This window comes from Macrobrachium rosenbergii, chromosome 18 (genome assembly GCF_040412425.1).
Source record: "Macrobrachium rosenbergii isolate ZJJX-2024 chromosome 18, ASM4041242v1, whole genome shotgun sequence".
Taxonomy (NCBI): domain Eukaryota; kingdom Metazoa; phylum Arthropoda; class Malacostraca; order Decapoda; family Palaemonidae; genus Macrobrachium; species Macrobrachium rosenbergii.
The window spans coordinates 6065184-6086229 of record NC_089758.1 but is presented as its reverse complement, the minus strand read 5'-3'; the positions used below and the strand labels follow the sequence as shown (position 1 = coordinate 6086229).

Genomic DNA, 21046 nt, shown 5'->3' with positions numbered 1-21046 from the left:
CAGTTAAAGACACACAGAGAAACGGTAATACATAGGTTGCGCTAAATACGAGAGAGAATTACGTAAGAAATCATTGACCCGCTAATCAGCAACACTCCCCCTTCTTGTCATGTTAAATCGACATGTCTGACAACTTTGCTTCTTACAAAAGGTGTGGGGAAAGAAATTTGTGTATTTAAAATACGTATCACATACAAATTTTGTAATTACAGTTTTATTATTATTATTATTTGAAAATTAGTACTTATTATTATGTAAAAATATATTTATCATACAAAAAAATAAGCATATACATGTACCATAAAAATTCTCTCATCTCAGTAAAAGAGAGAGAGAGAGAAATTATTATTTTTATTATTTAATGTTATTTAATTTACACATAAAAGCTTGGAAACTTGTATTAATGTACTTACCAAGTAACTACTTGAACAAAGCCCTCCCACCTCCCCTCTCATGGACATAGGGCACAAAGGAATAGGACTGTTCAGCACTGTTGTACCTATTTTTCCCCTGTAGTGGGCAGGGTCTAGTTACGTACACTTAAAATAATAGCGTGTTACTGCGAATTTCAAATTGAGAACTGCCGCAGTTATGTGAAACTAATAGCTATGTAGTTACTTGGTAAGTACATACAAAACTTTATTATAAAAATGTAATTTTCTGTCTTAGCCAGATAAATCATGTACCTGCATTTTCTGTCTTAGCCAGATAAATCATGTACCTGAAATGGGATTGTGTGGGCACTTTTAACCTTAAGGTTTGCTCATTACGCTAAACCAGACTAGTTAGTATTGAGGTTCTAATTGTTACTTATTTGATGATATTTTTGAACAGGATGCTTTCAGATATTTGTAATCTAACCTAATTATGCACAGTTGGTAGCAAGCTCCGCTAACATTTGCATCACTGTGACCCCTTATTAGCTCTCTTTTGCAGAGCACACTCTTTGAATCCTTAACCCACTTAATCCTGTAATACTAACCACTTAGTTAACCTTTAGCTTTCAATCTGTTAGGTGAGAGGTGTGACACGTGTCCCTGAGTCTTCACTAACTATTTGGTTATTTGTTAGTTACTTGAATTTGAACTCCCTCTTGACTTGGAGAGGATTTATTGAATTTCCACATCCATTATCCAACCGGTAAATAAAAATACTCATATCATTTGTTCATTTAATGTAAAGCCACATACATCATAAAATATTACATAAATGTATTCTATTTTCTGCGCTACCAATCATCTTCATCACTGTCATTCTCATCATCACTGTCCTTGTTGTAGCCTCTCAGTGAACTCATCAAGACATCTTTGACCTTGGGGCCACGGGGGTCAGACTCTAGATCTGTTTTGATGCCTCCTGTACGTGAGAGTATCCATTCTAGCTCTGGAAAAAAAAGTGAAGACATTTAGAGATAATTTTTTGACCAGCCCCTCAATCCATACATTTTTACATTTATAATTTGGGAATGAATACATGTTCAAAACTGAGTTTATCAATTGTTAAAGCTGCCAGCATAGCATAATGTAGTCCAAAAATTGAATGCTGTTTTTTTCAATCATGCAAGTATGTTAAAATATTATGAAATGTATCCTGCAACACAGAAAGTAATCAAGCACTTCCAGGTAATGATACCGAGTACAATTTGATTTAATAATTTCAAAATTTACTGCTTAGATAAATGGGAGATCATGTTTTGGAAGGGGTGTGCAGTTGAAGCTAATTGTGATAGGTGTAGATGATGTATGCTGCTCTGAAGATGGCCTGGACCTCTTCGGCGGAACTATCCTCATGGGATGGCTCATCAGAGCCTGGGGCTCTCTATATAAAACAAGGCATTAAGTCTCACTGCTTCACTGTATAACATGTATATTCTACTATGGACCACTGTGACAGCTGAGAGGGGGGGTCTCAAACCAGTGGAATTCCCCCCAACCCTTCAAATCTAAATACTGTACCTCTTGTATTCTATTCTCTTTAGAATGTAAACTTCTTGCATTTTATCAGGTCTCTCCCATTTTGCTCTTCAACCCCTCTTGACTGATGCTTACAAGAGTGCTACTGTGTGGTTTTCCCCCAGTTTCACCTTTACATCCTTGCACTTCATCTCACTTTCTGGATCTCTTTTATCTTGCTGTCCAGCCACTCCAGTTCCCCCTTTTCCTTTTTACTATCCATGATTTAGAAGGGCTACCACTGCTGTGATTTTAGTTCATATTTGAAGTCAAATTTTTTACCATCTTTATGATGTAGAAGGGCTACCATTGCTGGGATTGTAGTTCATATTTGAAACCAAAAGTGAGTGCTGTTTTGATCTTGTCAACCACCTGATGTTTGGACCTGATAGGTATAATTGTGCCAGTTATGCTGATGCCTCAAGGGCAGGACTGTCTGGAGTTATGCTGATGCCTCAAGGGCAGGACTGTCTGGAGACTTTAGTCCATGGATTCCCAGGGTGCACTGTTTCTTTGGGAATGACTCTTCGCATGCTGTCCAGTTTGCCTATCATTATAATTAGACTGGGATGACTGTATTCTTACAATGCTTGGTCCTAAAGAGCAAATTAAATGTTATTTTTAATGATGGTAAAGATGAAGGTACAAATTTACCACAGATTTTTCTAATATTTTTTTCCATATCGGGACTTGGGGAAGGTTTAGATTTTATTCCAATACTATAATGCATCCAAAAGTCTCTTTTTGCTTTTTTTTTTTTTTCTTTCTTTCTTTTTTTTTACAGCAGCAGCATTTTTTACTTGGTCGTTCTTATAAATGATTTTGCAGGTTATTGAACCACTACTGTCATACCTTATGACAGAGGATTTTTTGTCCCACCGTTTGAGACCGCCTTACATCAGTGTTCATGTTTGATATTACATAAGGATAGGAGGTATAATTGGATTTTTATTAGCCCCCCATTATCTGTCTTCTGGCGTTTTCTATACTGATGTTGTGGTAGGTTTCTGTAAAGACAGTGGTTCGTGTTTTAGAAAGACTTTATGGTTAGTTTTGTGCTTGTTTGTTTTAGATTTTTTTTGTGATATCTGTAGTGAGTTTTTTTTTTCTGTTCTTGTCTTCTCAGGAGTGAATGAGTAGTAGGTCAGCCGACCAACTTTTCTCCTTCTGAAGTTTGCTTTTGAAGGTTGCCCTCTGGTCTGTGGACTCGAGGACCATTTGGTGTTTAGAATATACCACAGAAACTCCTGGCACTAGCTCTGTAACTATTTATACTATGGGTTGGGTTTGATCAGGTACTCCGTATTTACAGGTGAAGAGGCATATCATCCATCTTTACCCCAAAATCAAAGTTTCAAGAGCAAATTTTCCATAATGAAAATAACTTTAGGGTCTCTATCATAAAGTCTGTCTTGATTAAAAAAAAAAAAAACTGTATTACAGGCAGTTCCTAGCTATCGGCAATCCAGTTTTATGGGGTTTGTCTAGCAACGACAACTGGATTTTCGGCACCAATATGCACCAATCTCTGGTTATCAGTGCCAATCCCCACTTAATATCGGCACCGATATACAGTTATTGGTGCTGATAAGCGCTGTTATTGCCGATTTTCGGTTATCGTCACGCCGTCGGGAACGGAACCCCTGCCGATAACCAGGGACTGCCTATATTTGTTTAGTCAGACGCTTGGTTGCAAGGCTTCCAGGCTCTTGATATCCAATGTCATCAAAGCATTGCCATCGACTAAACCTCCCAATGACAACAAGAGGTCAAGGATCTAATTAGTTTCCTAAAATATCTAATGCTAAATATGTTTCACTATACAGTAAAGTTGTGACATAATTAATTCAATAGTATATCATCTAATAAAGAGAGAGTACAGTATTTTTTGAGCTTCAAAAACAGACACTGTAAACCTTGTCTTTGAATAAATGTTATGCATTCACTTGAGTTTTTGTGCCAGAATTGGTCTCCACAAGACACCTAAAAAATTATTGATCAATTTCAATGATATTTTTTCTGGGAGGATAGGCCAAGGACCAAAGAAATATGTGATAGATTTTTTTTTTTACACATGGCTCTAGATGCATATCCAAGATTTTGATACTGTCACTGGCAGAAGTATTAGAATATGTAAGATGAAAAACAGCACTGATTTCATATCATATTATGCCTTATTATGTAAATCTAGGTCATATATTAAAGAAATGTGAAATTAAACTCTTAAGAGATCTGGTGGTTAAAACACAAATTTTGGCTTAAATATTACAATGCTCTCCATTTCTTTCGATATAATTTCTTCCAAAATAATGAAAGATATACCTCCGTCATCCTCATTTTTAATTTATGATAATGGAATGGTAAATAATTACATGTTCAAACATTTTTGAACTCTTTACTTTGTATTAATCATGACAGTTTTAAGTTTAGGGGAATAACCAAATACATACCTGTACTGCATTATGTGAATGCATAACATACAGGGATTACTGCTACCTACATAAGTCTTGGAAACTTCTATCAATAAAATATCTGGAGGCATAGTGTAAAGTCAAATGCAAGCAGTGTAATCAACAATACAGTATATGATGAATGACGCAACTTACCTTCCAGCTTAAGCTTCTCTCCACCTAACTCAGCAGGGCCAATGAGTTGTCGCTTCATCTGACCCTCAAAGTATACAAATATGGCTGGCAAGTTGCGATCAGGAAAGTTGGGGATACAAGTTGTTGATATTGATTTCAGGAACTTTGCCTACGGGGTATTAATGACAGATTAGTAAAATGCACATAAATTTGAAGAACTTAAACTACTTTCATAAGTATGTTATAATTCTGATGTTAAAACTTTCAATGCAGTGTTACCAAAGTTCACTGACAGATTATGTATTAATGTATGATTCACAGCATAATATTTTTGGATAAATAAAATAACTTATACATTACCGTATTAAACTTGTTTTTACACATGACTGTTACACTTGGTGAAATGCAGTCATCATTGTAGATTTTCACAAATCTACAATGAGTGTATCAAAACATGAAAACAACTCTTAAGGCAAATAATCAATACCTGGCAGCTCAATAAAGCCATCAAAAACCCAAAATCAAATGTCCAGTAAAACCACTGGGTTTTACTAATACAGTACACCCCCCATATTCGTGTTCTCACGTTTCGCGGATTTCTCTGTGGAACGTATATACACATTATTCACGGAAAAATTCGCCAATTTGCGGTCTTTTTCACTGAGAAATATTCACTAATTACTGTATTTTCATATTTTCATGACTAAATGCACTTTTTGTGATAAAACTACTAAAATATTCAGGTACGCAGGTGGTGCTCTAGTTACAATAATTTGCCTTATGATAATTTGATTTTGCGATGGGGTAAGCAATCAATATCGATATGACAATATTTAGAAAATATTTTTAAATTTCATGCGAGTGCAGGCAGCAATGTACAATCAGGCAGCAAGAGAGACCAAATTACAATAGACTAACTCCTTTTCCTCCATCTCTTTATCCCATCTTCTAGTTAAAAAACTAAAAGAGAATGAAAACTGTTGTTAGTAACGTTATACTCTAGTGTAAATGTGTACAGCCATAAACAACTGAATCGGGAAACTGTTGTTTTGCTTATAACCGAATTGGATGACAACAGCTGTTTTGCTTGTATTTCAACCGTCGTACGGCAGTAAAAAATTACTGTAGTTATGTTACAAATGATGTTAGGTAGAATAGTACTGATATATTTTTACATTATACCCTTATTCGCTATGGATAAAAGATTGGCAAGGAAATATACTGCTAAATTTTAGCTGCAAGTTGTAGCTGAAGCTGAGAAAACAATGTTCAAGCTGTAATGATTATAAATTATTGTGCATCAGGAACGTGGATGAAACTCAACTGTAAATAAAACTGGAGAGAAATGTATTTTAATCAAAACTACTGGGCATGAAAGAACACATATTACTGTACTGCTGTTTTCACACAGATAAAAGACAAATATGTAAAGCTCATATTATGATAAGAAATTAAGTGAAAACAACGAACGGAATCTTGTTATTTACACAAAACATACATGCCCCCGACAGCCAACGTCATCCATTAACGAAAAAAACTGCTAAATTAATTTCACAACGAGATGTATTTAAGTTACATTTTGACTTAAAAATACTTCGTATAACAAACAATAACCTTGTCCTATATAAATAGTGTCTAGAGATTCATTTATGCTAACCAGAAGCAAGAAAAGCACTCCACACTGAGTTGAATACGGTGAAATAAACCTACTGCGTAATTGATTTCCAAACCAAAACATTGAGCGCTATGATTGCAATTTATAATACAAAAGCAATATGAGAATACAGTACATAAAATATTATTGGACACAGTGAAGTAAAGCATAACTTTTTAAAAGATGCATACTTGTTATGTTGATGTTTGTATAATATGATATTAATATTTGAACACAGAGTACAGTATAATGTAGGCCAGGCTATTGTATATGTATACTATATACCATAGTGTAGGCTAGGCTAATTATTGTATATTATTCAATTTCTCTTTGTACTGAATTATCATACATCAATCTGCATGAACCTCCAAAATTAGCTGATATTAATAATTACTATACCTTATATGTATAGAGTATACTTTAGAGTGTAGGCTAGGCTACCGTATGTGTATAGATGATACTGAATACCCTAGTGTAGGCTAGGCCATATTCGAGATACATTTTTTCCAACAAACGATGGGTTTTTTGGAACCTAACTCCATCGTAAGTAGGATAATACCTGTATATGTTACATATGCATAAAAATTCTCTATCTCAGTGAGAGAGAGAGAGAGAGAGAGAGAGAGAGAGAGAGAGAGAGAGAGAGAGAGAGAGAGAGAGAGAGAGAGAGAGAGAGAACAAAAATACATCTCATACACTACTGACAGTACATACCAAAGTATCAAGCTACAAGCTGTGTGGCTACTTCCAACCCCTTTAGCCAATAGCAATAGAAGTTCAACTGTTAAGTGGGAAGAGAAAATGAGGATGCAAGACAATTAAAAGGGTGAAAGCAATGTAGATGCAGCCAAAGAAAAACTGCAGAGAATCTTCTGTACAGTCTGCATTCTTCTTTGCAAAGACCTATGGGGACTAAGAATAGATAAAATATCATATTTCAGCATAAAACAACTCTTGGAAACTTACCTGTGGAAATTTGACAGCTAATCTTGTAAAATGTTGATTGATTAAGGCACACTGTGGAATACCCTGTTTGTACAAATGAAGGAATACCCAAATTCCAGTTCCAGCATTGTTAACTTTTTCCACATAATCCTGAGCACTTATTTCTAAGACCTGAAAAAATAACAGTTAAAAGTTACATATCTCTGCTATACCAACATTGCAAATGCAAAGATTTTCTAAACAATTTTCATACAATGGGTAACATGCACAAGACAGATAACATTACTTCCATGACTAACAATTCTTTGTATGACTGATATTTATTATATATTTTTGTGCAAAAAGCTATTTCCCCTTATAGAGGGCAGCTTACATGAAAATTTTGTAATTATGTATTGCTCTGTTCATTCTCTCTCTAACTGCTGAATCATCGAAGAAAAACATGTTAAACTCACAGAGCACTTCATCCCAAATGTACGAACCTATTCTTCTGTATTCAGTTTGATCTTGAATGTACTCTCGTACTTCTTGAGCATCAAAACATACTCCATTTATCTTGTGTTCTTGTTACCTAATGTACTTGAACTTACAATACCTTATGTTTATATATATATATACATATATATACAGACATATATGTATAGTCAACCCCCTGTATTTGCAGGGGATGTGTACCACAAACCCCCGCGAATTGTTAACAACCCTCTCTAAAAATGCTTATAACTGCCTATCTTGAAAGTTCAAATACCAAATGTATACCTTAAACTAGCATCCTATATCAAATATACCTTAAACTATTACCCTGTATTACTATATCAATTTTTGAAATTATACTAATATCATTTCAAAGTCATCTTGAACATTGTACCCTTAAAAACATAATATATACATACTTTTAACCCTTCCAGCCAATAACAGAGAGAGAGAGAGTATATCTTTCTGTCAACCACTCTCCCTTTCTATCTATCTATCTAGCCATCTCTCACATTCTGAGTATCCTTTGGCAAGAGAGAGAGAGAGAGAGAGAGAGAGAGAGAGAGAGAGAGAGAGAGAGAGAGAGAGAGAGAGAGAGAGAGAGAGAGAGAGAGAGAGGGTGTTTGTTCTTACATATTATGACAAAGAAAGTGAGAATAACTTGGGAAAGAGAGAGTGAGAGAGAAGTTATTCTTATGTTAGATATCAAAAGATAGAAATTCATGATTTATGAAGGGGAGAGAGAGAGAGAGAGAGAGAGAGAGAGAGAGAGAGAGAGAGAGAGAGAGAGAGAGAGAGAGAGAGCAATGCCTCCCTTTGTGGTCAGTATGTCAAGTTAGTTGACAGGTACTTGCAACCCCCTCACTCTGAAGAGTCCAAGATAAGACTGGGAATGATATGAATTTGTTTAAAATTTTTAATAATTTACTATACAAATGCAAAAAGTTTTAATTATAGCATGGTAAATATGAAAAAAATTAATAAAGTAATATCACTTTTATCTAAAAAACTACAGTACAATATACTCCCATTTTTCTCCTGAACCAGAAGGTTGGGGGATCCAGAAAGTCCCTTTCAGATGCCTAATAGAGGAGCAGGTCTGTGTACCACTCCACAGCAGCCACAGAGGTGCCACCAATGTCATTCTGAGTCCTTGGAACATGAAGAAACTGTTGATCACTTTCCTCAACTGACTGAACAAAGGTGTACATCCATGTTGTCCCATGGGTGTTGGAAGTCATCCTGCAACACTGCCCATAGGTCAGGGACTGGAGAAAAGTACAGGGGAACCTTGTTGTTCCTTACTGTGGCGAGCAGACTGATCATTGGGCCCTCAAGGTGTCAGGTACTTTTTGATTTAGGGACCACTAGGTGCTTAGTACATGATCACCCTGCTTATCTGGTCAGCGATGACATTCTTCTTCACTGGTATGTACCTTGCTGTCAAGTCCAGGTCCTGGGACTCAGACCACTCATGTACCTCCACTGCCAGATTGTTCAGCTCAGGGGAGAAGGTGCCTCGTTACTTGTTTACATAAGCTACCACTGTAGTGCTGTTCCTCTTGGCAACTACTGACTTCCCACAGGAGTTGGATTGCCAGCCAGGCTGCTTGCAACTCCAAGTTGATATGTCCTAGAAATGCACACACCCTTCTGGATGCCCTGAAAATATCAGCATCGCCAGCAGAGGTCAGCTAAGTGGTACCCTCTAAAAGCGGTTTAGCTGGTCTCTCCAACACCACAGGTCCTCTCTGAACCTGTCCATCAACTCATTTGGCTGCAACATAGGCTCTTCTGGTTTCCCCCAGAACATCTCCAATCGCCATTGGAGGAATCTGATGTCCCTGCTGGGGACCAAATTCACCAGGAAGACCAGATGCCCTATCATGAATTAGAGTCAACCCCCACCTATTCGCAGTTCAGTATTTATGGCTTCCCTTGTTCGTGGATTTTTCTGTGGACCTTATCCCTGAATTATTTGCATGGTTTTTTACTTAGTTTATTAAGTTTAAATTGTGTTATATGTGGAGTGGACAAAATTTTCAATTAATGAGAGTATACCACTATGAGGTAGTGTTGATAGGAACAAGTACCTCACAGGGAAACACTATGTGACTGGCTGCTAGCAAGCAATACATTTACTAAAACAGAACTATATCAGACAGTTCTCGATCACTGTGGCAGTGAACTAGTGCTCATTGCAGCTAGTTTCAACTTGTAACTAGTAACAGTGATTGGCAAGTCAGTGTGTGTGAATAGCATATAAAAATAACAACAGAACTAAATCAGACACATTTTTCCAATAACTGTGACTGTGAGGTAGTGGTGCTATCTACAGCTTATAACCAGTTACTCATGGGAAAATTACTGTGCACATGACTAGCATCACTAACATGAAAACAAATAACAAAATAGTATTAGGAAGGCATTGTGTTCTACTGACTGCGAACTAATGCTGACAGTTAAGCCTCGCAGCTAGTTATTAGTAACTAGTTACTTACTCATACGGAAGTCAGTGTGTGACTGCATTAAAATACAAGTATAGACTAATTCAGTGAGATGGTTGGGCCTGTTTCCTTGCTACCAACAGGTCAACCCTCGGCACAATATTTGAAAGAGCCACTCTTATGTCGTCTTTGACTGCAAGGCATGAACGTAACTTCTTTTTAATCAAGCACAGTCCTGAGAATCTCTGCTCACAGCAGTATGTAGAAGGAAACATCAGGAGGTTCTGTACACATTTCTTTGCTAAAGCAGAAAAAGAACTTGCCATTGTTGACCAGAATCTGGTCAATGACAAACTATCGAAAGAATCTTTTACAGTTGAGGCATTGACAAAGCACATGTAGGCCACTTTCTACAGTCAGGTTTGCAGTTATTCAAAACCGAAGTATTTTGAGAAACCTGTCACGTACCCATGGGGCCCCAGGTTGAGAACCCCTGGTCTAGAGGCAGTGACGGGGCAGACATGCTGGGTGCTAGTCTTCTGCTCAGGCTTATCACGATTCGTGGATCTGCACAGTTTCGATACACATACACACCAAAAATCACCAAAAGATATAATCACAAAACAGAAAAACAACAGTCCCACCAGGAATGATGAAAACAAAGCAAAACGGCAGGCAGGGCAGAGGGCAGAAGAACAGTTCCTTGTAGCATGGCAGCCGAAAGCAAAGTGAATGCTTATGGTCTGGGTGCGCGGGACTCCCACCAGTCGGAAGGTAGTTAACTACCTGACCACCTTGTTTAAAAGTTAAACGACCGTTTCCAGCTGTGTTGAAGCATATTCCTTATGTAAGGACTCATGGTTTGTATATTGTGTAGGAACAATGGGGAGCTAACCCAGGTCAGGGTTACAGGTGGCTCACAGGCCTATTGATAGGCTTTAGTTTTTCATTCACATCAGTAGACAGGTGCGCTGTGCTTTGCAACGAGTATTCTCCATCTATGAAAGCGCAGGTTTGTATTCCCGTCAGAACAAAATTAAATTTTATTCAAATCAAAATATAATAAAATGCTTTTACATTGGAATAAACTACACTGTTAAACATTTCAACTTTAAATTGGATGAAATAAGATTCCTTGTCTATTGCAGGTCTTATCTTTCAATTTTTTTCATTTGAATGCATGTGTAACTGGAGACTGAGCCTGTATAACCACTTCAATTCACTGGGTCGTACAGCATGGCAAATATTAAAATGTCCTTCAGGTTGAATGACAAGGAAAAGAACACTGGAAGCAGATGGTAAGATAATGCAATTTGCTTAGGCTTGTCAGCATGATAATTGAAACTTCAGAAGACACACTTCTTACCTCACCAAATTTGTTCATTTTAGCTTGTGCTTTCATTTCCTCGATCCGCCTCTTTCGGAACTCAAGCAAGATAGCTTCGTCCTCATCATCTTCAAGTTCATCTAACTGGTCCAAAGACAACTTTCCTAATCTGCCCTCTGCAAAGTTGAACTTGGAGCATTATTTTTTTTTAAGGTTAAATTAGTTGCAGGCTCAAATTAAAAGATATGACTAATTTTTGTAAACCTAATGGTGAATAAATGGGTAATACAGATACAGGTTACACAGAGCTGAATGAATTAGCTCTGTGGTCTGGTTGAACAACATAATAATTTAGTATAGAAAATTTAGTACAGTATTTGTTATTATTATATTATTATATGTATTAAGTCTTTTAAACCACACCACAGAGCTACAGTAATTCATTTAGCTCTCACAGGACTGGCAAAAGGGATTTGTCTTTAGTACCAGTAAGGTTAGATTTCATTTAGTATTAAATTACAGCTTTTTAAAAATAATAAATTTTTAAGTAATTTATATTTTTCCTAACATACAAACCTGAGGTCTTTACACAGAAATATCCTCAGCGCAGCTGGAAATGGCCGTTTAACTTTTAAACAAGGTGGATATTGGTAGCTGGCTACTGACAAAAGGGGAGGAATCCCTCCTATCCAGATGACACGCTTTCACTTTACTTTTTGGCCCAGAAAGCAGAATGAGGGGTGGCTAGAGGTGGGCCATTTATGTAAAGACCTCAAGTTTGTATGTTAGGAAAAATACAAATTTCTTTAAAAATTTGTCATTTGTTCCTACACATATACAAACCCTTGGTCTTTACACATGGAAGAATTACTCCTTGGTGGGAGGATTCTGAGCAGATCTCTGAACTGTAGTTTGCCTCACCTGTGGCCTCTCTCCTGGTCATGTAAGATCAAAGGAAGGAGACCCATGCCAATGATCTGTTGAACGTGTGATGTTCAAATGACAGAATTCTGGGCCTTTGTATAAATGGAAGGTTAACGTCACTGATTCGAAGATAGGCCTGGATGACTCCATATTGTTGGAAACAATAAAGCTGAATTTTTAATGAAAAAGGAACATGTTATCCTAAATGTTATTACTCCCATAATTACACTGCCACTAAAATTTCTGAAAGGTTACTCAAAGATAAAGATTGCAGTGAGCGCAACCAAAACTCGATGTTTACATTTTGTCAGCTGGCCTCACATAGATAAAAATTAATTTCACTGATATGGAATTATTCCTCAAACAGGCTATTTATTATCTCGATATACCAATACAGGTAATATATAAGGTAAAAATGGTTTTATTACATTTATGTTTCATTGCCAATCACAAAAAACAATAAGATAATTTTTGTTCATATGACTGAATTGTTCTAAACAGTTATTTACCACCAAAATGATAATGAATTTTTAATGAAAAATGAATATTATGTTATCCTAAATGTTATTACTACCATAATTACACTACCATTAAAATTTCTGAAAGGTTACCGAAAGATAAAGGTTGCCAAGTGCAACAATAACTCGATGTTTACATTTTGTTGGCTGGCCTTGCATAGATCAAGTTGATTTCACTGATGTGGAATTATTCTTCAAACAGGCTACTTATTATGAACATATGCCAATAATATACAGGGTAAAAAGGGTTTTAATACCTTTATTATTAGTTTATTTCATAATGTGAATCTTTTCATGTATGTTGGTGGTTATCACACCTAGGCTGAGGCTAGCCTACTGATAAACATCACTGAACACACACACACACACACACACACACACACACAAAATGCTTCACTTTACCGGACAATAAGCTTTAACGGATAACCCTCCCCCCATTAGTCCGTTATAGCGAGGCTTCACTGTACAGTACTGTATACCTAACGTTACTATTTAAAGGCTTGCATATGTGAATACTGTATACTCAGATGACCCGAAGTGCAGTTAGGATTTAGGTTATTACATTTGATATTTCACTTGTTTGGTTATTCTAAGGTACAAAATCACAGTAAAATATGACTCATTTTTACATGTGACTCTGGTATGATATTGCTATTCTCCTGAGATAAAATCATTTACATTTTTTACTGTCTTATGCATAATTAGCTATAATAGTCACCCTTACACACGAGGCATTTTATAAGTCCCTTGTGTAAGTGTGATTCTGTGTAAGACAGCAATACATAGGCAAAATATATAGCAGCTTTAGTTTTTAGGTAAAATTTTATGGGTTGTCCATAATTAAACTGAAGTACTGAAACCAACACTGTATGGACAGATTTTAAGTACAGTACCACTTGTGAATATATCGCTGTTTCCCATTTCATGAGTACAGTATAACTAAAAATTAATATTACCTACAACTTCTCCAGCTTCAGAACAGACATGCATACATATCTTTCCAAAAGCAAATTGTCGGTACACAATACAGTACATGACATGAAGTTAAAGCTATTTTTATCAGATTAAAAAATTACCTGCACTTTGCTTCTCTTGGATGGTTTGTTCCATCATCTCTGTTATCATTTCCTCTGTTATTTCTGGCTCTTTTTGGGGCAATATGCCCTTCTTCCGGAGAATATCGTTCCATTCCGTATCTTCATCAGGATTCTGCAAACAGATCAGGAATTACTAAAATACATTGATTACAAAGGGGACTTTCTCTAAGGGCAGTAGAATTGAATATCATGGCCGTTCTACAGCATTTGAATTTATATACGAGTTTTCTCTGGGTCATATAACCTTTTCATCAGTCTGTAGCTGGTATGTTAGGTGTCCTAAGGTCATGTGAAGACGGTCTGTTATACAGTACTAGTTTGATTTTCTCAGTGGATGGATCTGGCAGCCATCCAATGAAAATTTAAAAAATGAATGAATTAAGATACATGTTACAATGGTATACTACCAGATAGATGGGTTACAGTTGGTGAGTGGACTGTCCATCTGCCAACTGTCACCCACCCGTCTGCTGTATACAACTGTGTTAACTTATCCTAATTCATTCACTTTTTTAATTATCAATGGACTGTCCACTCACAAACTGCAACTCACCAATATGCTATAAACATATGACATGTATTTTCAGTCATTCACTTTTTGTAACTTGGTGGATTGTCGCCACAGTGCGAGTCGAAACATCTGGGGGAAATATAACTACTAAAACAAATCACCTTTACATGACCTTAGAACACCTAATACATCAACCACACTGATGAAAAGATTACACCTTAAGACTCAGAGAAAACTACATAAATTAAACGCCATGGAAACAGCCATTATATTCAGAGCACTACATAATCACTTAAAGATTTAATATGCATTGCTTTACGTTACAGATGTAACCAGACTAAGGTCTTTAAATTATAAATAAGAATAGTATACTACACAAGTATGTGAGGAATTTTATCAGCACTTGCTGGCAAAATAACAAAGCAATGAACTGCTGATACTGCTGATTTTTATTGTAAGGAAAAAATACCATGCAAATGTTATTTCTCTTTCCTGTTTTTCAGTTACCTATTTATGAATGCATTAGCTTTTACACATATTCTACATTATTATTTACTTTCAGTAAATAATGTACTGATTTCAAGACAATTTTCATACACACACCCATTATTCATGCAGATGTCTTATTTTCTTGCACTGAAAATCCATGACTCAACAGACGAATTCATAAAGATACAATCTGAAAAGAATGGGATGGGTTCACACCCCACACTTTGTATGCTCTCGAGAGAGGAGGGAGGCCAACCTCCTCTACAAAGGAGTCATAGGCACACTTGATTAACTCTCAGAGCCTGAGAGAAAGGGTGTTCTTAGACAACTCCTCCTTACATCTATCTCTATTAACAAAAAGTCTCCTACGCTTTGGCTGGAAGGACCAAGTTCTTTTTAGGTACGGTACTATACAACTTGGACTGGGCAAAGAAGCATCTCATCTGGATCTCTACCAATGAAATCTTGAAGGAAGAAGAATGAGAAACTCTTGAATCTCTCATCAGGAACAGATGGGCTCTGATTTTCTGCTAAGAGCTCAGGAACGAAGGAGGAAGACCAAGTATTATGGAGTCTAGTAAGGCTTCACAACACTAGTGAGATGTCCCACTCCAGGGGCTGGAGTCAGAGGATCCTTACCAAGAAAAAATGACTATCTCGTAGAGTACTAGTGACTCCTGTGCCTGAGTCAAAAGCCCAAACCGACAGTCCAAAACTAGACAACTCCCACCTTCATATATGAAGATGCGCTCCTATATGCAATGTGTACCTTCATGCTTCCAAAATTCAACAGCGTGATTTCCTAACACCTAACGAAAAGATAGAAAGCATGGTTACTATCATATTTGGTTCAGGAGAAAGTGTTCCTGCTGCAATGATAGGACTAAGGGCTTTACATCTCATGCTAAATTTGAACATTTCGCAAACGTGTCAACAACAGTTATATCTCCCCTGAGCTGCATGACACCCTTCTCTAGAGAAAGGTTTTAAAGGAAATAAAGACATGCTTACAGTACAGAGGCCATGAGGATTATTTTCAAAAATGGTAAAAAATCATGAATCAACTCTGTGTGCGTTGACTTAAGCATTCTTGGACATAGGAGTGTTTAGTCTCCTAACACCACAGATAAATACTTAACTCTCCCTCTTAAAGATTTATGTCTGTCCAGGTAAACCCTTAAGAGTTCTAATTGGACGTGACGGCTACTTCTTCCTTGCCTATCAAAGCTGTTAAATTAAGCAGTCACAAATCTGGGAAGGGCTTTCACTTCTAATCTTTTCTCTAAGCAATGAAAGAAATGAGAGAGGTTGCCACTAGAACAAAGCCTACATACAAGAAATGGCTTGAAGCTCACTAATATAAACCCTTAAGAGTTATAACTGGTCATAAGAAAGCCACTTCAGGATTGCCTACCAAAGCAGTTAAATGAGGCACTGTCACAAATCTGAGAAGGCTTTCACTTCTAATCTTTTCTCTAAGCAATGAAAGAAGAGGGAGAGGTTGCCACAAGAACAAAGCCCACAAGAGCAAAGAATGGGCTTGAAGCTCACTAACACACTTTGCCGAAGCAAGAGCTAGAAAAAAAAGGTGTCTTCAAAGTTCTTAAGTGATGCCTTATCAAAAGGCTCAAGCTGACGTTACAAAAAGGCTCAAGCTGACGTTACGTTAAACTCTGGAGGACTATAAATTTCATCGTAAGCCGACAGGAAGATTGAAATTTCCAGCAATATTCCAGTCAGCATGGGTAAAATGTTTTAAGTTGCCAACAAGACCCCAGCCACCCATTTTCATATTAAAATCCATTTTGGGTTTTTCAAGCAAAAATGACTAGGAAATGATAGGGCACTAAAAGAACTTAAAAATACCAACATAACATAACCTAAGGGTGTTTACTGGTTACAATTTTGCCTTATTAGCCATGGAGGGGGGGCAGGAAGTACTGTCTTATCTTATAAGTCGTAATTTGATTAATTTTTTATCTATCATTAGCACATACTGTTTATGGGGTTAAAAATAGCAAGAATGAAGAGCTCTTTTAAAAAAACGTAGGTTACAATTTCATTTCATGTATCGGCAACTTATAAAATAATACCGACACACGACAGCATTCCAGGATGGCCAGCATACAACTTGAGGTTAATTAACCTACGGGTTAATTACATTCGACCGACACCAAATAACAGTAAATTCTAGATAAGCAACCAAAATACTACAGGACAAATCAACTTCCAAAGTGATACCCGATGCGGGGCCGTTACTCAGTTCTACCCTCAATGGGCCGGGCCTAATGAGTCTTCACTGGCCCACCCGCACTAAGCTGTTTCATGACGTCTTCTAAATGATCATCTGTGAAATAATGAGGCCTATTAGCTTTTTAGTAGCCTCTAAACTACGGGTTTATCTTTCCCTATTCCTGCTCTGCGAACACTGCCGAAAGTAGTCTTCTCTAGCTAGCCCAGGCTACTCGGAAGAGTCTCCGTTTAGGTAACGGCGGCCTGTTCTGGAATCTAGACTATATAGGGCAAAAGGCTACACATGGCTAGAGTACTAAGGTACAGGCTAGCCAAAGAGTCTAGCCCATTAACCTAACTAGGCCACTAGGTTAATCACGGAACTTGAACTAGGATATTATTTAATCCTCGGGCTTTTAACCTCTTAAATTGCTCAGTAATAAGCTTACCTGCATTTCGTTTAAGGAAGTGAATTCAGCTCCGTCTTTCAAGCAAACCCGCGTGGCACTGTCGCACTACTTATGACGTTGGAAGCCAAATTTAGACTGGCAGTCTGGCCCACTCCTTCACAGACCTATGTAGGGAACTCCCACTTTCCCTGGGAGTGACTATTTTGTTTTGGGAATTATCTTTAGGGTATTGGCTACCACGGCGTTTGCACGCGCTCTTGATAACTTTAGAAGCATTAAAGTTTAAACTTTTTTTTTTTTTTTCGTTCCCACATTACACTGAAATCGCTATGTGAGACCCAGTAATTCATTTCCTCGTACACAATAATTTAAAGATTTTCTGAGGTTCATACAATGTACTCAATATTAATTGTCATATCCGCGCTGTCATAACGCTCTAATAATGTCTTCATTTTTATTCTTGAAAGACTTGGTATTTTCAGTACCGATTTCAAGTGGGATATTATTACACAGTCTTGCAACTGTAAATTTAAAAGCTCTAAAACCACATTCGAAATGAAATTTGGTTCAAATGACTTGAGACCATCCATAGCTAATTTTACCCTGACTTCATGCGTTGGCTGTGATATGTGAAGCAAGTCGTAAGAATATTCTGCACACCCAGTCTTGAAACTTGATGAGTTATTACCCATTTATTTTAAATATTCTAGCTTTGTAAGAGTCCCAATGCAACTAGAACAACAGAACTTTGACCCGAGATGCAACACTCATCATTAATCTTGCCACTCTATTAATAGTATATTTCGCAGCTTTTTAAGCAATATATCTCTTTATGGAGGCTTAATCAATCCTAGATCCTAATACATTATGGGAAAATGTGTTGAAATTTATACATGTATGTATGGACAACATATCTGATTAATTATCTGGTAGATAAAATTTTAAAGACTTAGAATAAGGGAAAGAAGCGTACAATAGGTAGACAACAATACGAACATTTAAGATTGTATAAGTCGCTATGACTTTAATCTGTTACTGCGTAATTGCTTTTAATCTGTCACTGCTTAATTGCTTGACAGTAGAGGAGCGCTTGACAGTTGTTATTTTCTTAGAAGAAAAGACACTTACACCGGAGAAATAACGATATCAGCTTAGAATGATTCATAATGAAACAATTTTAAGTTATACCGAGACTTTGAACTAGTACTTTCGTAGTTTATTCTACATTTTCAATTTCTACTTGAAAATGTAGAATAAACTACGAATGTACGTGTTCAGAGTCCCGGCGGCTTTCACTCACCTTCTGACATGGATTTTTATATATATATATATATATATATATATATATATATATATATATATATATATATATATATATATTATATATATATATACATACATCTTATTCAGTAACCGTAATAAAAGGAATATTTTTCTGTGCAAAAGATTTTCTTTTAATCCTTTCACAATCATTTATTTCCCCATCCTCCAGAAAAAAAGTTTTCTGTCAGGCGTCCGACACGAAACTCTCCGTTTTAAAAAAGATTTTTTCTTCCATTTTGTGATCGAGGCAGTATCTTCATATGCTTTCATCGTTGGACATCCACTTTTAAATTCTCAGCTTGGTCTCGCTGTCCTCTTTGCGTATAGAGAAAACTGTCTCAGATCACAATTTAACAAAGACATTTCACTTTCTAAGTTTATTCTAGGTTCAAACTACCGAATTCTTGGAGAAGGGCATCTCTGAGTTTAACTGCATGTATTGAATTTCAAAATTGCCTATTACATGTGGCATTTTGGTCTTTTATATTTCACACCTACTTGAGTTTAGTCTTTTGTAGACAATATAGATTCTGCTGGAACTTTTCCTCGGACACGAGGCTACTAAATTTTCAGTGTCGTTTTGTTTCGTGCACTTATCCAGTGTGATGCCGTTGTTTTTGCCATTTCGCTTTTATTTGCAATTTGCATGTGTACTAACCAATCTTTTTGTGATAATGTCTATTTTGATTTGTATAGGGAAAATTCTGAACTACTTTTATCATATGCAGTGGGAACTAGCGCCAAATAATGGCTTGCCAAGGTAACTGTCTGAAAATTAATCATATTGATGCATTTATTTCTTTATTATAACTTTGGTCACAGTTATTATCTTGCACATAACTTTCCTCTGGCATAAGAAAAACAAAGTCGGTGAATTAATCGACACCCATTCTTCTCGATCACGTTATATCAGTGGCAGCAGAGGCACTTGGGTAAAATTTTAAGTTAAACGACATTCTTTCCATTCGCCAATGATCTGACCAAAAAACACGTAACCTAACCTACATTAGCTTACGAGGTCCTTACCCCTAGGACATCATGTTGCTTGGTTTGTTGTCATTTGCGAAAGAAACGAACGCCAGAAGCGTTCAAAGCACACATTAAAACAAAGCAAAATTACATTTTCAAGCTTAAAATATGATAATGGATAAAAGTAAAGTTTTATCGACACTTGCAGGAACATAGTTGGTACTGATGTATCATGATTAGCAAGTTAACCATTAACCGGAGATAAGAAAACGAAAATCAGCTATATATTCAAAGAAAATGAAAAGGATAAACTAGTGGAGATATAAAGCTCAACACTTTTTGGCAATTGCCAATTCAGACCAAATTTTATATATTAAGAGTTGCTGATGATATCAAAAGTATCCATATTAATGGATTTTTTATACCTTCATTGTTATAGTCCAAAGGAAATTTTTAATTTTATTTCAAAATGGAAATGAACTGCTTTCATGATCCTTAAAAATTTCCGACTATTTTGATATTTTTTTTTGTCTTCTGCTTGTTACTCTTCGGTGTAAAGGTGGTTCAAAAGTGAGGTAAGTTGCTATATTAAATAAAATTCCTAGTTGATAAGGCCTAACAGTAAGAAACAAATGTCTTCCACCACAAGTGACACACAAAGGGAAAGATTTGATAAGATCTAGATTCCTTCTAACTGCCGGTTTAAACGAAATGGGTATGAGATGATTTGCCCTCCGTGATCAGAACAGCATTACCAAAACTGGTCACATATTACACAAAAGAAGAGAATAATTAGTTGTAAGTTGACCCATCTTCAGCTAATGGATGAAAGACGCCGAACTTTGAAGGGTACCCTCAGCACAACTCAAAGGAGTTCTTTGAGAAACGGAAAATGGACAGGCTTGGATTCAGCAAGGATACAAAGGATGGAATGAAAATGAGGGAAGGAAGATATAGAGTTGCATGACTACTATTATGATACATCGAATATGTATACAAAACTTAGTAGATGAGCAATAAAAGCAAATGAGTGTCAGTGTCGCGAATTTTTCCCCACGACTGGGAGGGTCTAAGTCCCGGATGGTATGGGACTAGGGTGATCAGGCCTGAATGGCACTATCAGCAAACATCGAAGCGAAAGTCCATTAAGATCAGGCAGGGTTTTACAATTTTATATAGAAAAAATAGA

At 36.6% G+C, this 21046-nt stretch overlaps 2 protein-coding genes across 3 annotated transcripts in view; one reads left to right on the top strand and one right to left on the bottom strand.

Moving 5' to 3' along the window:
* Window positions 1-21046, top strand: part of LOC136848052 (nucleolar protein 4-like) — a 252514-nt gene that overhangs the window by 25128 nt on the left and 206340 nt on the right. The gene's annotated exons all lie outside the window — the stretch shown is intronic.
* On the bottom strand, window positions 1158-17842 carry viaf (viral IAP-associated factor). Its single transcript, XM_067120174.1, has 6 exons — window positions 17605-17842; window positions 13903-14035; window positions 11424-11560; window positions 7158-7307; window positions 4559-4706; window positions 1158-1383 (listed from the first exon to the last, which is right to left on the bottom strand). The coding sequence occupies exons 1-6, from the start codon at window positions 17608-17610 to the stop codon at window positions 1229-1231; spliced, it is 729 nt and encodes a 242-aa protein (XP_066976275.1). The 5' UTR covers window positions 17611-17842; the 3' UTR covers window positions 1158-1228.

Coding starts and splice junctions, on each gene's coding strand:
- viaf (XM_067120174.1), bottom strand. Junction 4,707..7,157: donor TAGCTGTCAAATTTCCACAG/GTAAGTTTCCAA, acceptor AATACCCCGTAG/GCAAAGTTCCTGAAATCAAT. Junction 1,384..4,558: donor AGAGAAGCTTAAGCTGGAAG/GTAAGTTGCGTC, acceptor TTTTTTTTCCAG/AGCTAGAATGGATACTCTCA.